Genomic DNA, 13602 nt, shown 5'->3' on the forward strand with positions numbered 1-13602 from the left:
CACTAGAAACAAAAAAAACAATAACCACCAACTGGCTTCCAGGTAGCCTGAAGTACATTTGCGAGATATTAAATATTACTGTGTAGCTGCAACCTGTGTCCCCATGTTACCAATAACCAGGAAGCCAGGCATACTGGTGTTCCACTGTGAGATGTGTCACTGGATGCAGAGATCTAGGTCCAAAAACCCCTCGAGGCCAGAGCTGTTTGGACATCAAGGGCTGAGGGTCCAAGTCTGTATCTATACTGGTGGCCAGAAGTTTTGCCTCTTCCCTCTGAATCATCCAGCATTGGCCAGAGGTTTGTGCAAGCTGGTGGCCTATTCTAGCCAACATTATGTTCCCAAGCAGAATTCAGCTAACTAGGGGAGGCACAGATAGTGCCTACAATTTGTGGGGGTGAAGAAACAGCATGTTACTGGAGAGTCCCAAACCTTCGCTTCCTCAGTGTCTACAGGTCTGGCACATGGAAAGCCCAGAGGCACTGAAGTATCCCACTCAAGCAGCCAAGTGTTAACAACCTCTCCAAAGTCTAATTTGCCTTTGATATAGACTTAATTGTTTGCGTCACCCACTGGGCTAGGGGGAGGGCTATAAAAGGGGCTGCAGCCATTGTCTGAGGCAGAAGAGAGCCCAGAAACAGCTCCCTCTCCCAGTCTTCCTAATTCAGCACGGTAGTCACAGCCTGTACATCATGCAGCTGGTGGCCAGCCTGGTGTCCGTTCTGCTGCTGGTGTGGAGCGTGAGAGCCACTGCACTGCCCGGAGAAGAGAGACTCGCATTACAGAACAGTAGGGTGAGTATAATGCACCCTGTGCAGGAGGCTGGGTGGGATGGGAGCATACAGAAGCAAGCTGAAGCCAGGGGAGGGGTAAAAAGGGCAATTGGGCTTTACCTGATGTAAGCACTTCTGCCTTTTTGTGTTTCAAGGCACTACAGCTTCATGCACTGCTGAAGCAGGGGTTGTTACTACAGCTTACTAGCCAGTTTATTTCGGAAAGGTACCAGGGCAGACTTCAGAGATCTGTAAAAGTGAAGTCTAAACTAAGGAAAAACTGGCAAAGAGAACAGAGCAGAAAGGAGATGGAGAAAGAGAAAATAAGATTGCTGAAAGATCATGAGAGAATGAAGCGGAGTACTAGGGAGGGAGAGAAAAGATACATAATTGGTAAAATGATCAAGGGAGATGATATTTTAAATAGGACTCATGGGAAGGACAAATGTTTAAAAGATGGGTTCAGTAGGAAAGTAACAGAGGAATAATAAATGAAGTAATTATATCAGAATAAAATTGCTTTTTCCAGAGTAGTATTCACAATGGGAGTTATACCGACATAGTTCTGCTAGAATAATTACACTCTGAACCAGCACAGCTCTGTGCAGTGGCAGAACTTATTATAGCAATATAATTATCCTACCAACTGGCAAAACTCTAATGTTATAATAGCTACAGCACTATAATAACTTTGTTTTGCTGGACTATTTCCCTAAGAGGCCAAAGGGGTAGGAAACAATAGCATAACGTTATCACAAGCGAGTGCTCTGTGCTGCTTGCCCTTGCCCCGCAGTTTTCTCACCTGCTTGTTCCTTGCCATCCCTGAGGCTCCTCTGAGCTGTGTTCAGTCGCACTCTGCCGCTCCAGTTCACAGCTGTATCTGTACTACTGCTGTTTTTTCAGTCCTCAATAGGAGCTACTCTGACAAGTGAAGGATCCCAATGTTGGTTTCAAAGGCTCTAACTTCTCCTTTGTGTGTAACCATATCATTCTTTCTGTCTTAGCGCTGGCTCCAGCTCATGCATCAGTGTCTTGCTGCTTTAGGAGTGGTCTCACATCCCATTAACAACAAAACTGGCTGTAAGAAAGAAACATACAGGGTGAGGTGCTAGGGATAGCTTTCTGCTAGAGATCAGGGCTTCTGCAGCTGGCTGGGATTAACCCTTCTGGGGATAACTGTAAACTTTCAGCTGTACATTCTTACAGCAATGAATCCAGTGCTTAAAAAGTGAACTCTATCTGGAGGAAATGCTAGCTGCCAGGAAAAAAAGAAACAAGTTATATAGAACAAATCGGTAAGTAAGGCTCTGATAAAAAATGTATTCAAGTGTAATGACTCTGTCTTCTACAAGATTTCTTACAAAATAATGACTTCTGTATCTATCAAAATAGATATGATTCTCTTCTGAGCATTCTACAAACTGATAAAAAATCTTAAATAACGTTGAAGCAATGTCTACAGTCACCACTATAGGCTGTAACTCAAACAAATGGTTTAAGTATGAAGAATATCAGAATTCTATGTATAAACTACCACGAAATGTATAACAGTGCAAAAGAAAGATCTGTACGTTCTGATGTGCTGGTGGAAGCAGTACAGGGAACTGAGTGCGTAGCTACCCAAAGGTGTGCCATAACCCATCAGTGCTAAGGTCTCCAGCTGCTTCCAAAGAGTCTTCATCTCATGCAACTCAAGAACAGCAAAAAACAGAAAGGATGTCAGCAATGGATTGGTGTGGGGAAGAGCTGTCTCGTTTCACTAACAGCCACAGCCGATCATGCATAAGGAATATCCTCTAACAGCCGGCTGAGCTCTGCCACCCCTGAGTCTGAAGCAGCTAGTTCATCTCCTGAGAGTTTTAGTATAGCTACTTCATTTCTCTTCACTAAGGAGCTGAACCTTTAGCAGATGGCTTTTAACGTCACAGGGCTCGTCTGTGGCTCTACTTGGAGCAGGTTATTTCAAAATATAGCACTTACAGCTAGGAAAGCAGCTTATGAGGAAGACATGACCCAGGAGACACATTTAGCTGAGTTCCCATGTCCCAGCCCATCTCCCTAAGGTTCAAGACATTTCTGTACTTTCAGCACAGGACTAGGAACCCAGGATGGGCACAGACTGGCTTTTATCTTTGAGGCTGCTACAAACATAACATCTAATTTCTCTTTGTGCGGAAACAAGTTTAGTAATTAGTGCTAAGAAAATGCTTCAAAAATATCCGAAAACATTCTGTGAAGGAAACTCAATACAATTGCCGCTGCCTGTGTTTGTCCACCTTATAAGCTCACCAAATGGTCCTTAGCAAATGCTGGTGCCAACACAGAGCGTGGTTAGAGGGTACCTGACCTTCCCCTGTGTTAAATTGAATTCTCAGCGTTTTGTGGTGGGTTGTGGCCCCCCGTGTGCTCAATTTAACATTGCTCAGTGTTCTGTGCCTCTTCCCTGACCTTCCCAGACTGGATGCTGGACAGTCAGGACAGTGAAGGGAGCCTGGGCTTACTAGGAGAGAAGGCAGCTTGGCGTTCACTGAAATTTAATTAGCACAGGCAGCAACGGACTTTACAGCTAATTTGTGCCTATTTCTTATTAGCTCCTTTCCAGTTACATCCATGTACATACAGCCTTCCCTGGGTGAACTCTGCAAATTACCTAGGGGGTGTCTGCACGAGGGCTGGGACCTCTGTCACCTTCCCCTCCTCTCTGCCCACAGGAGCAGACCAAACTGCGGAAAGATGCCATACTGAAGATGCTGGCAGGGCTGCTGGAGAGTGTGGACGTGGCCTCCCCGGACCTTGAAGAAGAGGGCAAGCTGGAGGAGGAGCGGGCAACGCTGGGGCGACTGGCCCAGCTCTCGCAGCGGGACCGCAAGGCCCCCTGTAAAAACTTCTTCTGGAAAACCTTCACCTCCTGCTAGTGCCACCCTGCCTGGCCCCGCTGGGCTCCCTGCCCACCTGTGAACACCCATCCCGTCCCCCGAGCTCCCTTCCTTTACTCCTGCACCCCTGAGAATAAAGCATGGCGCCTCGGGGACTCGTGTCTGCCTCTCTGCGCCCTGCTGGGGCTGGGGGGGCCATAGGAGGCGGCCATTTTGGGAGGTGGCCGTGTGGGGAGGCGGCCATTTTGAAAGGGGGCCTCACAGCCATGAGGGGGCTCAGGGTGGGTGGTGGGGCCGAGGCTCTTTCTCTCCTCAGTCTTTAAGGCTCCCACAGCTGCTTCCTCATCCTCCGAGGGACCAGGTGCGTGTGTGCAGCCCTGCTGTGGTGGGGTAAGGCCCAGGAAGTGGCTTTGCCCTGGCTGTGCATGGGCAGCAGCAGTGTGGGACATGACTGAGCCCTCTGGGGAAGTCCCCAGTCAGAAAGAGGTGCCACAGAGGTTGGTTTAAGCCTGGGTATGTAGGAGAGCAGCCCCCTTTTGCCCTTTTCTATACTGGCTGTGGTTGGGGGGGGATGCTCCCATCTTTATGGCAGCAGGGGGATGTGGCAGAGGGGTGGCTGGGGCTGTGGGAGGAGGGCCTGGCCCTGGCCTGCCTTTGGTGTGACACCAGGGTGTCGTGAGAGTAGCTCCCTGCTGCCCTTTGGCTGTAAGTGTGTCTGAAATGTTGGGCTCTGCGTCTGAACTGGGCTGGAGTAATCCCATGAGCCATGCTCGACTCTGGTTCTCTCACGGTTTCTTGGAGTCCTGTCACCTTGTCTTAAAAAAACTCACAAAACTCCACATTGCTGCTGCTCCTCTTCTTGGGTGCCCTTTGCTGTCTCCACAGCAGTAAGGACTGTGGCTTTATTTCTTTTGGCTCACTGAGGAACTTGTTGAAGCTCCATTTTGGAATTGTACAGATTTTATAGGTAGATGTGTTTGAGGGATTTGTAGGAGGCGGCTGGGGTCCTGTTCTTGTATCTTTAGGTCTGATTTGCAGGAATACTTTGGGGCGGAGAGACATACGACATTCAGTTGCTCCATTTGCTTAAATGCTTAGTAGTAGCAGTTTGTTTTGGGGTGCTGTGTTGTATTTCTGGAAATGGTCACACAAAGAAGACAAGTTACTGAGCCTGCCTGCATAGCCTGACTTGCCACTGGTGAGAAGTAGAAGGAAATTATTTGTAGTGGCTTGGTTTTGAGCCTTTACATTCTGTTTTTGGAGGCTGGCGACCATGAGGTCTCCCATCTCCAAGCAGCGTTTTGGATTAATCAGCAGCCAGCCTGTTTTCTTCCAGCTGAAGTAACGCTTCAGACTCCCCCGCTCTCCCCGAATAATGAGTGATACAACCACTCCGGCACCCAGACGGCTGGCTTGCCTCTGCCACTTTGCTCTGTGTCAGGCTGCATTTTCACTGCCTCGTTTGCCATCGAAATTTCTGGCTGTGTCTCTCTGGCTTGCAGGAGGAGTTAGAGCCCTGTGGCTTGTTTTATTTTTCACTCCATAATGAAAAATAAGATCCTTGCTGGGGGAACTCAGTGACTCAGTATATGGGTAATGGGATATGGAGCTTTCCAGCTGTGTTGCCTGGAGCACCCAGCTGGGATGCAGGAGACCTGGTTTTATGCCTTGCTTTGCTGCTAGCGTTCACATTTTATCATTACTCCCCTTTTAATACCTCAGTTTCCCTGTATTTATAATGGGGTGGTGATTCTCATCTCTCTGTATTATTTTTCTAAAGGTAGATGGATGAGAAGTTCCATGTAAGAACCATTATTGTTAAGACGTCTGTTGCAGCATGAGACCAACCAAGATACTGGTATCTTGGAATTGTTCTAGTAGGAGTTGCCTTATTGTCTACTGCTAAATCTCATCTGTGATAATAATGTTGAAGACTATGTATGGTGAAAAGGAGAAACCCCACAGCCCATGGAGATAGGGGTTACCCCTAACAGAAACTGCTAGTTCAGCAAACTGCACTCTGTATTATTTAATGTTTCCTGGAGGAGAGAGTAGTGAGGCTATTCTTGAGGTTGGAAGTCAAGCTGGAAGTTGAACTCTTCTTTCATCCCCGCAGATGGTTCCTGCTAATGCAGGCAGAGGCGCACTGGCTGAGCACCCAGCAGGAAGTCTGCACCACCAGTGCACGTGCTATGGACAGGGGCCAACACAGTTGAGCCAGCTTTTTTCATCAGTGCTGAAATCAGTGCTTGAGTTGGATGTGATTCTGCAGTTTCCTTGGTAAGTCGGTGTGCTGAGGCTGAAGTGATGCTAGATCCTGCCCAATGACAGCATCTAACATTAGGGGCTGTAGCGTGGTAAATCAGGTTCAGTGGGAGGGGCATAACTGAAGAGTTATAAATAGTGTCACATATGGGTGTTTTATTATTTAAACGTTTCACTAAATAATTGTGGGTCTTATAATAGTATATGTCAAGTAGAAGGGACTGTGTTTTTTTTTTTATTTTGACTCAGCCAACGTATTTTAAAATCACACCTCAGAATACTTGTGCGTGTGCACATGTATGAATGAGCAAATGAATAATGCCTATGCACTACCTCCAGATTAAGGAAAAAAAAAAAAAAAAGAACAAGTGAAAAAGACATGCTTTATTTTACTAGGAGGGAAGCTTTCAAAGTCAGTTGTGTACATTGATCACCTAACTCAGTGCACGGTACGGTGGTAATCACTATACACACACACACACATCTCAAGCTATCTCATGCTTATGCATAAAGCTTCAACTGAGTGAAGAAATTACTGCAGGGACAAGCTCAGCTGTGAAACTACAGTATATTCAGTAGCTAGACGTAACTCTGCATATTCTACCCTGTGATAAATATGAAGGAGACCAAGGTAGCTTGTTCCATGTTGAAAACAGAGTAAATCTCATGTACTCTGTGATCAAACTGTGTAGGTGGACAGATACCAGGGAGGAACTAGTCAGGTATTAATGTGATATTTAGTAGCTTCTCTGATGACTTGTTTGTATGTGCTTTTAATAGTAAAAATCACATTTTAATGTGTACTGTCAGGTAAGCTAGTGGGGAATCAATACTTCACTGTTAATTTTCAGCCTGGGAAAAGGGAGGAAGTTTCAGTCTGACCAGACTTCACTAAGGTTCTGGCTGGCATCAGATAGCTTGCAAGTGGAATTAAATTTAGTGGGAACAGAAGTGTACTGCATAGTCTGGTGGTTTTGTATCTGTCGTTTTCAAACAATGTGTGGCCTGTGAGGAGCCTTTAGTATCAGTAATAGTTACTGAAAGCTGAAGTTAAACCCAAAACTGCAGGAAGAATCTAGTATATGGTTGGCCAAGGTGTCTTAGGTTATCTTCTTCGGCTCTGCTTAGAGGCATTAAATGTGGATTTGAAAAGTAGGGAGTCCACGTATTTTAAAAAATAAAACTCTGTTTTGAGCTTGATGGAATATAAAAAGTCAGATACAAGCACTGGGCAAACTGGGAAAAGATCAGCTTGGTTTTTACTAAGGGGGTGTCCTTTCACCACTAAGGTGAGTGAATTCTGGGGCAGCCCTTGGCCATGGAGAATGATCCAGTGGCTAACAGACTGACACGAGGGGTGTTTTTGACAATCTGCATCTGATAAGTTGATTTTTTAGATAGCAACAAACGACAATATTTCTGTGACACAGAAGCACTGCTGTTCTCGTCTTGGCACTCTGGGCTAGATTTGCCTCACGCCTTGGGTTTGGTGCTGGGAGATAATGATCCAAGAGACCGTGCTCTCTGCTGTGTTCCAGCCATGATGCCACATGTAGCTCTGCTTGTGGCTCTGCTGCCTGTCCTGCCACAACTCAACTTGTGTTGAGAGGAAGCGTAACCCAGGTCAAATAAGGCCTTTGTTCACCGCCTATTTGTTAGTCACTGTAAATAGTTTGTTCAGTGACCTTGTTCTCTAAGCTCTGAAAGCCTCTCTTACTTGTGAAGTGGGCTTTGAAGATTTAGCTTCTGTTACTTCTCTGAGCTCCTGTATTCACACAACCCTCAGCAGCAGGCTGTAGATGCATTTTATATTCCACAAAGGCTGTTCAGTGACAGAAGCTGTTACCTTGACCGTTCAGAGTGCATGGAAGCTTTATGTAAGACACGCAGCATAGGAAATCCTGAGTACCAATTACCTCTCTGTGACTTGGGGGAATGTCCTACACAATGGATTTTTCCTGTCTATGCAGAGTTTGAGAGGGGGGATGTCAGGGAGCAGGTGGGAGCTGCCAGAGTGCCGCAGTATTTGTAGAACAGGTCAGAAGAACAGGCAGTGTTAGTGTATGGCGCGTGTTGGGGAAGCTGTAGTGTGAAGGTCTGAATGTTGCAAACACCAGAGATTGGGGATTGGACGGTGCGCTCTGCTGTTCCAACAGAGATTGAAGAGATGCAGCTTTTCAGAGATTTGTAAGGAGGTACAGGCAAAGTAACCACTGCAGCAGGGGTTGTTTCATAGCGTGTTCTGCATATGGAGATGAAGAAGTACAGGTACGTAAAAATCAGTCACCCAGAGACACACAGCAAACTGGGGCTTGTCAGCATCGGGGGGATGTTCCAGAATGAAGATTCTGACAGATCATTACTGCAGAATAGCTGTTCTGGTTAAAGATGTGTTCTTTATCTCATAATAAGTACCACATTCTTAAAGCAGGAAATATTTGGGAGTCAAAGGGCCTGTGCCGCCTAAGTGAGACAGGAACTGATGGAGAACACCTCGAGTACTTGTGTGCAGATTTGGGCAGCAAAATATAAGAAAGACATAAAACCATGAGCTTTCCAAAGGAGGGCTACACAGAGGGTAGGGGTCTAGAGGGCAACATGTCTGAGGAATGTCTGAGTCCCTTGGTTTGCTCAGCCCCAAGCAGAGCAGGCTGAGGGGAGGCCTCATGGCATCCTGCAGCTCCCTCACGAGGGGAGCAGAGGGGCAGGTGCTGAGCTCAGCTCTCTGGGGACAGCGACAGAACCCAAGGGGACAGCATGGAGCTGGGACAGGGGAGGGTCAGGCTGGAGGTTAGGGAAAGGTTCTGCACCCAGAGGTGTCGGGCACTGGGACAGGCTGCCCAGGGACATGGGCACAGCTCTGAGCCTGCCAGAGTTGAAGAAGCGTTTGGACAATGCTCTCAGACACCGGGTCTGATTGTTGGGTGGTCCTGTGTGGAGCCAGGAGTTGGACTCAGTGATCCTTGTGGCTCCGTTCCAACTCAGGATATTCTGTGAACAGCACGCTGCTGTTAATCAGCTTGGGTGAATAAGCCCTTACATTAGGCTGGGAACACGACCAAAGACTCTAGAAGCTATCAGGCTGTAACCCAGACTACTGAGGAGCATTTGTGTGTCACACGAAGGGAGATCAGTTTAACTACCTGTCCTGAGCCTGTGAGCCCTCTTGTAGCAGGCATGTCTGGTCTGTGTATTTCTCTTTGCTGACTCCAGCACCTCTGGAGCTGACTGAGCTCTCATTCTTAGATTTGTATCTCATTTTGCAGCCTTGAGAGGGAGGTACTTAATGAAAATAAGCCAATATTTCAGTCTCTTAAGATAGGAGCTTTGGAGAGAGTTGTTGGAATCCAGATTCAACCTTTCCAGCATGTCTGCTTCTCACTTGTTAAAATTATGTGGGGCTTGTATAAAGTCTCAGAGGAAGTATTTTGGAGGTGAAGGAAGCCCTTCAATTCAAAACAGTCACCAAAAAAAAATCCATGTCTTCTGCCTCCCCAGAGAATGGCTTAGATTGGGCCGGGTAAGGGTTTTTGTCTAGCAGGACTGCAGTGCACAAGGAAATCAGTAACTGTGCCAGGAAAGAGCAGAATGTCTCTGTGGGCTCAGGGCATTCAGCTGGGAATGAGGAATTATCTGCTCTAGCAGTACCTTGGGGGCCTGGAGGACTCTTGTTTAAAACTAATTAACATGTAATGTAATGTAAAAAATTATAAGTGATCTTGTAGCTGGGACCTTGCTGAATCTGGCTCGAGGTTAAGCCTCCTTCCTATCGTGAGATTGTTTCCTGGCTAGGTAAGTCTGCTGCTAAAAATGCCCTCTGTCTCACCAGCTTGTGCTTGGCTGGTCTGCGTTAGTTTCCTCTTGACAGAGAGGAAGAAGCCAAGGATTTATGGCAGTGCGAAGCTGCCTGTTCTGGCTTGTGCATTGCAGAAATTGTCCAGGAGGCTCTTGGTCCCCTAGATGATGGTTTTAGAGCCCATCATTACAGACACATCTGTAGCTTTGGTCACTGTTGCGTGGAAGGAAAAGAGTCTGCAAATCTAGCTGGTGTAGTTGTGCCTTTTTTATGTATTTGAAAACGAGCTGGTCGTCTGGATGGCACTGGGTGTGTTGGTCTGCATTGGCTGGTGAGCTTAGCACAGGCAGCAGCTTAATTCATAGAGAAAGGGGAAGGAGAGTATTTCCAAGATGATATTTTAAACAGTGCTTTTAACTCTTCTAGCTGGGACAAGACTGCACGGCGAGTCCCTGCTGCAGAACAAAACCCTGAGGTCAGGGCATGTCCCCACACAAGCCTTTGCCGTGAGAGCTCTGCCTCTCCTCTTGGCCCTGTGCTGCTAATCTAGTCAGATGCAAATCAGTCCCGTGGTGAGAGGTCCCTTGCCAGAAGCTTAGGTGCAGGTGTACAGGCAGGGAGCTGCAGCTGCCTAAAAAGCCATGGATGTTCCCTTTTGGAGCCCAAAACCATGGGGAGCAAACAGCAGTCTTTTTGCTCTTAAATACTGGCTTGCAAGCAGTGCTCATCTTCGTCTGTGAACTGATGAATTTACCCACTGCTGGGAGCCAGCAGGCTGGAAAGTGCCTTGTGATTGCTCTTCCGAAAAGGCTAACTGATCCACTTTGGTGCCTGGAGGCAGCTCGTCATGCCGTGGAACAGAGTGGGCTAGAAGCAGAGTAACTGAGAAGAAATGCCACTGGTGACCTTTCACTGCATTGCCGAGTAAAAATGGGAATGTCTCCGTATTGCAGAGCGGTCTCAGTAGTGTGTGACTCACACTGCTGCGAGGGGCTCATAAACCCAGGGCACTGAGGTAAGGGAATGTCCTCCCTCACTTCAGCATGCTTCATTTTGACAATATTCTTCTGATTACTGTGGCATCACACAAAAATATGAAGCTACTGAGTGCGTACAGAAAAAGTGCAATTTCAGACGTGTATTTGTATATTCTTCTTTTTGGATAAGTTGTAGCTTCCATTTTTAATTAACGAGCAGCTTTCAAGAAGGAGTCTTCGTGAGATGATCCACCTTTGCCAGGATTCTTCTGCATCAAATGAGATTATCGTTCCTGTTTAACAGGAGGCAGAGTTCCAGCTGGTGTATCAGAGATCCTGGAAGAAGCAAGCATGAGTGTGGTCACAGTCTATGAAGTCTCTTTCTTGGGGTGCGAGATACATCTACATCCATATCGCTGCACCTGGTTCAGGGGTATGTCCACCTCTGAACAGTCCCAGCCCCAAGAAATGCTCCGCATGGAAGTAATGTGCCAAGAACTCCCCGTCTTTGTCAGCTCCTATATCATTTGTAGGATCTCGGCAGGCAGAGAGACAGGTTAATGTGTTTCCTGTTGCTTGAAGTCCTGGTCTGACAGCCGGTCAGTTCTGGCTGCAGGCCTTCATGGCCTCTGAATGGCAGGCTGTAAATCAGAGCTGGCACTTAAAAGAAGAGTTGTAATGAAGGCCGAAGGATTCAGGGAGAATTGTTTTCCTTTGTCCCATCCCATTTTCGCACGTGCATTCACAGACACTTGCCCTGTCTCTCAGAACGTGTGAGCAGGCTTCACCTCTCCAGGAAGATAGACTGCCTGGTAAATGAGATGTCATGGGCCAACTGCCCTAGCATTAAGGAGATTATTTCCAAATGATTTGGAGAGATTTAGCACGAGGACAGAAACCATAAATAACAGGGAGCACTTTGGAAAAGTAGAGATGGCCTCACGAGCTCCTGGGAACTTCCCAGTGTGAGGTACAAGCCCCGAATGTGAGGGAACTGCCTCCTTGAGGGTGCACCACGGGACACGTGGGGAAGAGCAGCTGGCAAAGGTGAGTTTGTTCCACGTGACCCCCCAGGTGAGTGTGACAACGCAGGCTGTGACCGAGTCCTGACCAGTCCTTGTGCAATTCAGTATCTGATGCCCCAGGCTGGCCACCGAGAGCAAGTTAGCCCAAGAAATGGGCTGAAATGTGTGAAATGCTGTTTGCAAAACACCTCTTGGCTGCAGGCTTGCAGTGGCACCCTACAGCACAGGACATTTGGCCCAAGACACTGATTGTGCCCGCCTTGCAGCGGATGTTTGCCTATTGCATGCCTCAGCTCTGCACATCTGTTGCGGAGTGAGTGGGACCACGTTGGTATCCTTTAAAAGATGAGCCTTGTTTGCCCACAAATCACATGGAGGTGTTTTGGCTCTTCTCTGGCATTTGGACTCTGCTTGGGCCCGTTTGTTCTTGGAATTTGAGCACTATTAGCAGCAAGAATAACTTGAGGAACAAGGGGTCCTGCTGGGAGATGACCCTTGACTGGCATACCCACTGTGCAGTCCCCTCGGTGATGTGTTCCTGTGTGTATTTCTGCACTCTCCTTTTGCTGTGGCTGTGTTCATTGTGGCAAAGCAGCTGTTTAACCGAGCACTGTCTGCAGACATCCACATCCAGTTAAAGTGTGCAACGCTGAATTCCTGACCTGCCTGAAAAATGGGGTGGGAGGGGGATTACAGTGGTACACGAATAAAAACCTCACCATCTTTTGAGTCTTTCTTAAACGAAAATCTGTTTCAAAGTGGAAAGCCGTTTGGTCCATCTGTGTCCCATTACTCAGCCGGGCCTGTCATCCATTTTCATTAGGCAGGGCCTGAGCGTTTGGGTGGGGACGGAGGCCCAGGCAGCTGCCCCGGACGCCAGGCTAAAAAGCAGCATATGGAGAAGCCTAATGTATGTTAACAGGCAGCAGAGACCAAAATTGAAAGAGTAATGGCCCATCCGCACGCGGTAGCCTCAATGAGACAAACTCTCAGCACCAATCTGTCAGCTGCAATTTGGGGTCATTACAGCGCTGCTAAGCAGAGGCTAACAGACAAGTCAGAAATCTGACGTCACCAAGAGCAGTTCTTTTGGCCCTGCAGGCACTCTGGCTCAGTTTCCTCTTCGCTAACATGCATCAAACAAAATATCTTCCTTTCCTTCCCCCCAGGGATTCTTCCTACCAGGCCTCCGGGAATCCCAGCCAAACATTTCAATTACATGCAATGATCTTTTAATTTGCTGCCTCCTTGGTGGCTCTGCATCGCTCTTCAGATAAACATGTAGAGCAAGAGCAAGTTCACGAAATACAGCGAACTGTTTCCCTTCTGCCAACCCCACAGCACCTGAAATGTTTTCATGTTGACCCCTCTGAGTTTGTAGCCTGCTGTTGTTAGCCAGGGAGGCTCCGTGCTGCGTGCTGGGAGTGCCTTGGCATTCAGGGTAGCGTCCAGGTTAGATCCAACATCCTGGAACCAAGTTCACTCTGCTTTTGGCCAAATGCTTTTGTTTACCTTGGGGGCTCAGCTTTGCTGAAGCACAATAAGCTCCTGAAACTGGTGGCTAGCTGAAGTCACTGGCAGGTAATATAACTGGGGGAATTGAGGGTATAATTTCACAGAATCCATGCTTAATTTTAAATCAGAAGGCTCTAGCATCCACCAGGCCTCTCTTTGCTTGCCAGCAGGCCCAATGCCTCTAGGGTATGTCAATTTCTATTTTTTTTTTTTTTTCTGTATAGAGCTTTGAGACTCAGCAAGTTGTGGGCCTGCTGTTAGCAGGTGAGAGCAGGTGTCAGTATGTCCAGCAGGTCTGAAAAACTCACATATGTAATCACTTACATTCAGCTCCCTTCTTAATCCAGGGAGTATTTTAGTACCAACACCCAAAAA

General features: G+C 47.4%; 1 protein-coding gene across 3 annotated transcripts; it reads left to right on the forward strand.

The window, feature by feature from the left end:
- Window positions 1–595: 595 nt before the first annotated feature.
- On the forward strand, window positions 596–12894 carry CORT (cortistatin). 3 transcript variants are annotated; one of them, XM_068658799.1, is made up of 5 exons: window positions 596–794; window positions 3485–4039; window positions 5766–5929; window positions 8071–8182; window positions 10137–12894. In XM_068658799.1, the coding sequence occupies exons 1-2, from the start codon at window positions 693–695 to the stop codon at window positions 3686–3688; spliced, it is 306 nt and encodes a 101-aa protein (XP_068514900.1). In that variant the 5' UTR covers window positions 596–692; the 3' UTR covers window positions 3689–4039; window positions 5766–5929; window positions 8071–8182; window positions 10137–12894. The 3 variants fall into 3 exon arrangements, with proteins under 3 accessions (XP_068514900.1, XP_068514899.1, XP_068514902.1); XM_068658798.1 differs by lacking the exon at window positions 8071–8182; XM_068658801.1 differs by lacking the exon at window positions 8071–8182 and having other exon boundaries at window positions 3485–4010.
- The last annotated feature ends 708 nt before the right edge of the window (window positions 12895–13602 follow it).

This window comes from Anas acuta, chromosome 22, assembly GCF_963932015.1.
Source record: "Anas acuta chromosome 22, bAnaAcu1.1, whole genome shotgun sequence".
Lineage (NCBI taxonomy): Eukaryota > Metazoa > Chordata > Aves > Anseriformes > Anatidae > Anas > Anas acuta.

Excerpts from the sequence above, each read along its gene's own strand:
- CORT (XM_068658799.1), top strand. The coding sequence starts at position 693 with ATGCAGCTGGTGGCCAGCCTGGTGTCCGTTCTGCTGCTGGTGTGGAGC. Across the intron at positions 795-3,484 it reads TCGCATTACAGAACAGTAGG|GAGCAGACCAAACTGCGGAA; the intron begins GTGAGTATAATG and ends CTCTGCCCACAG.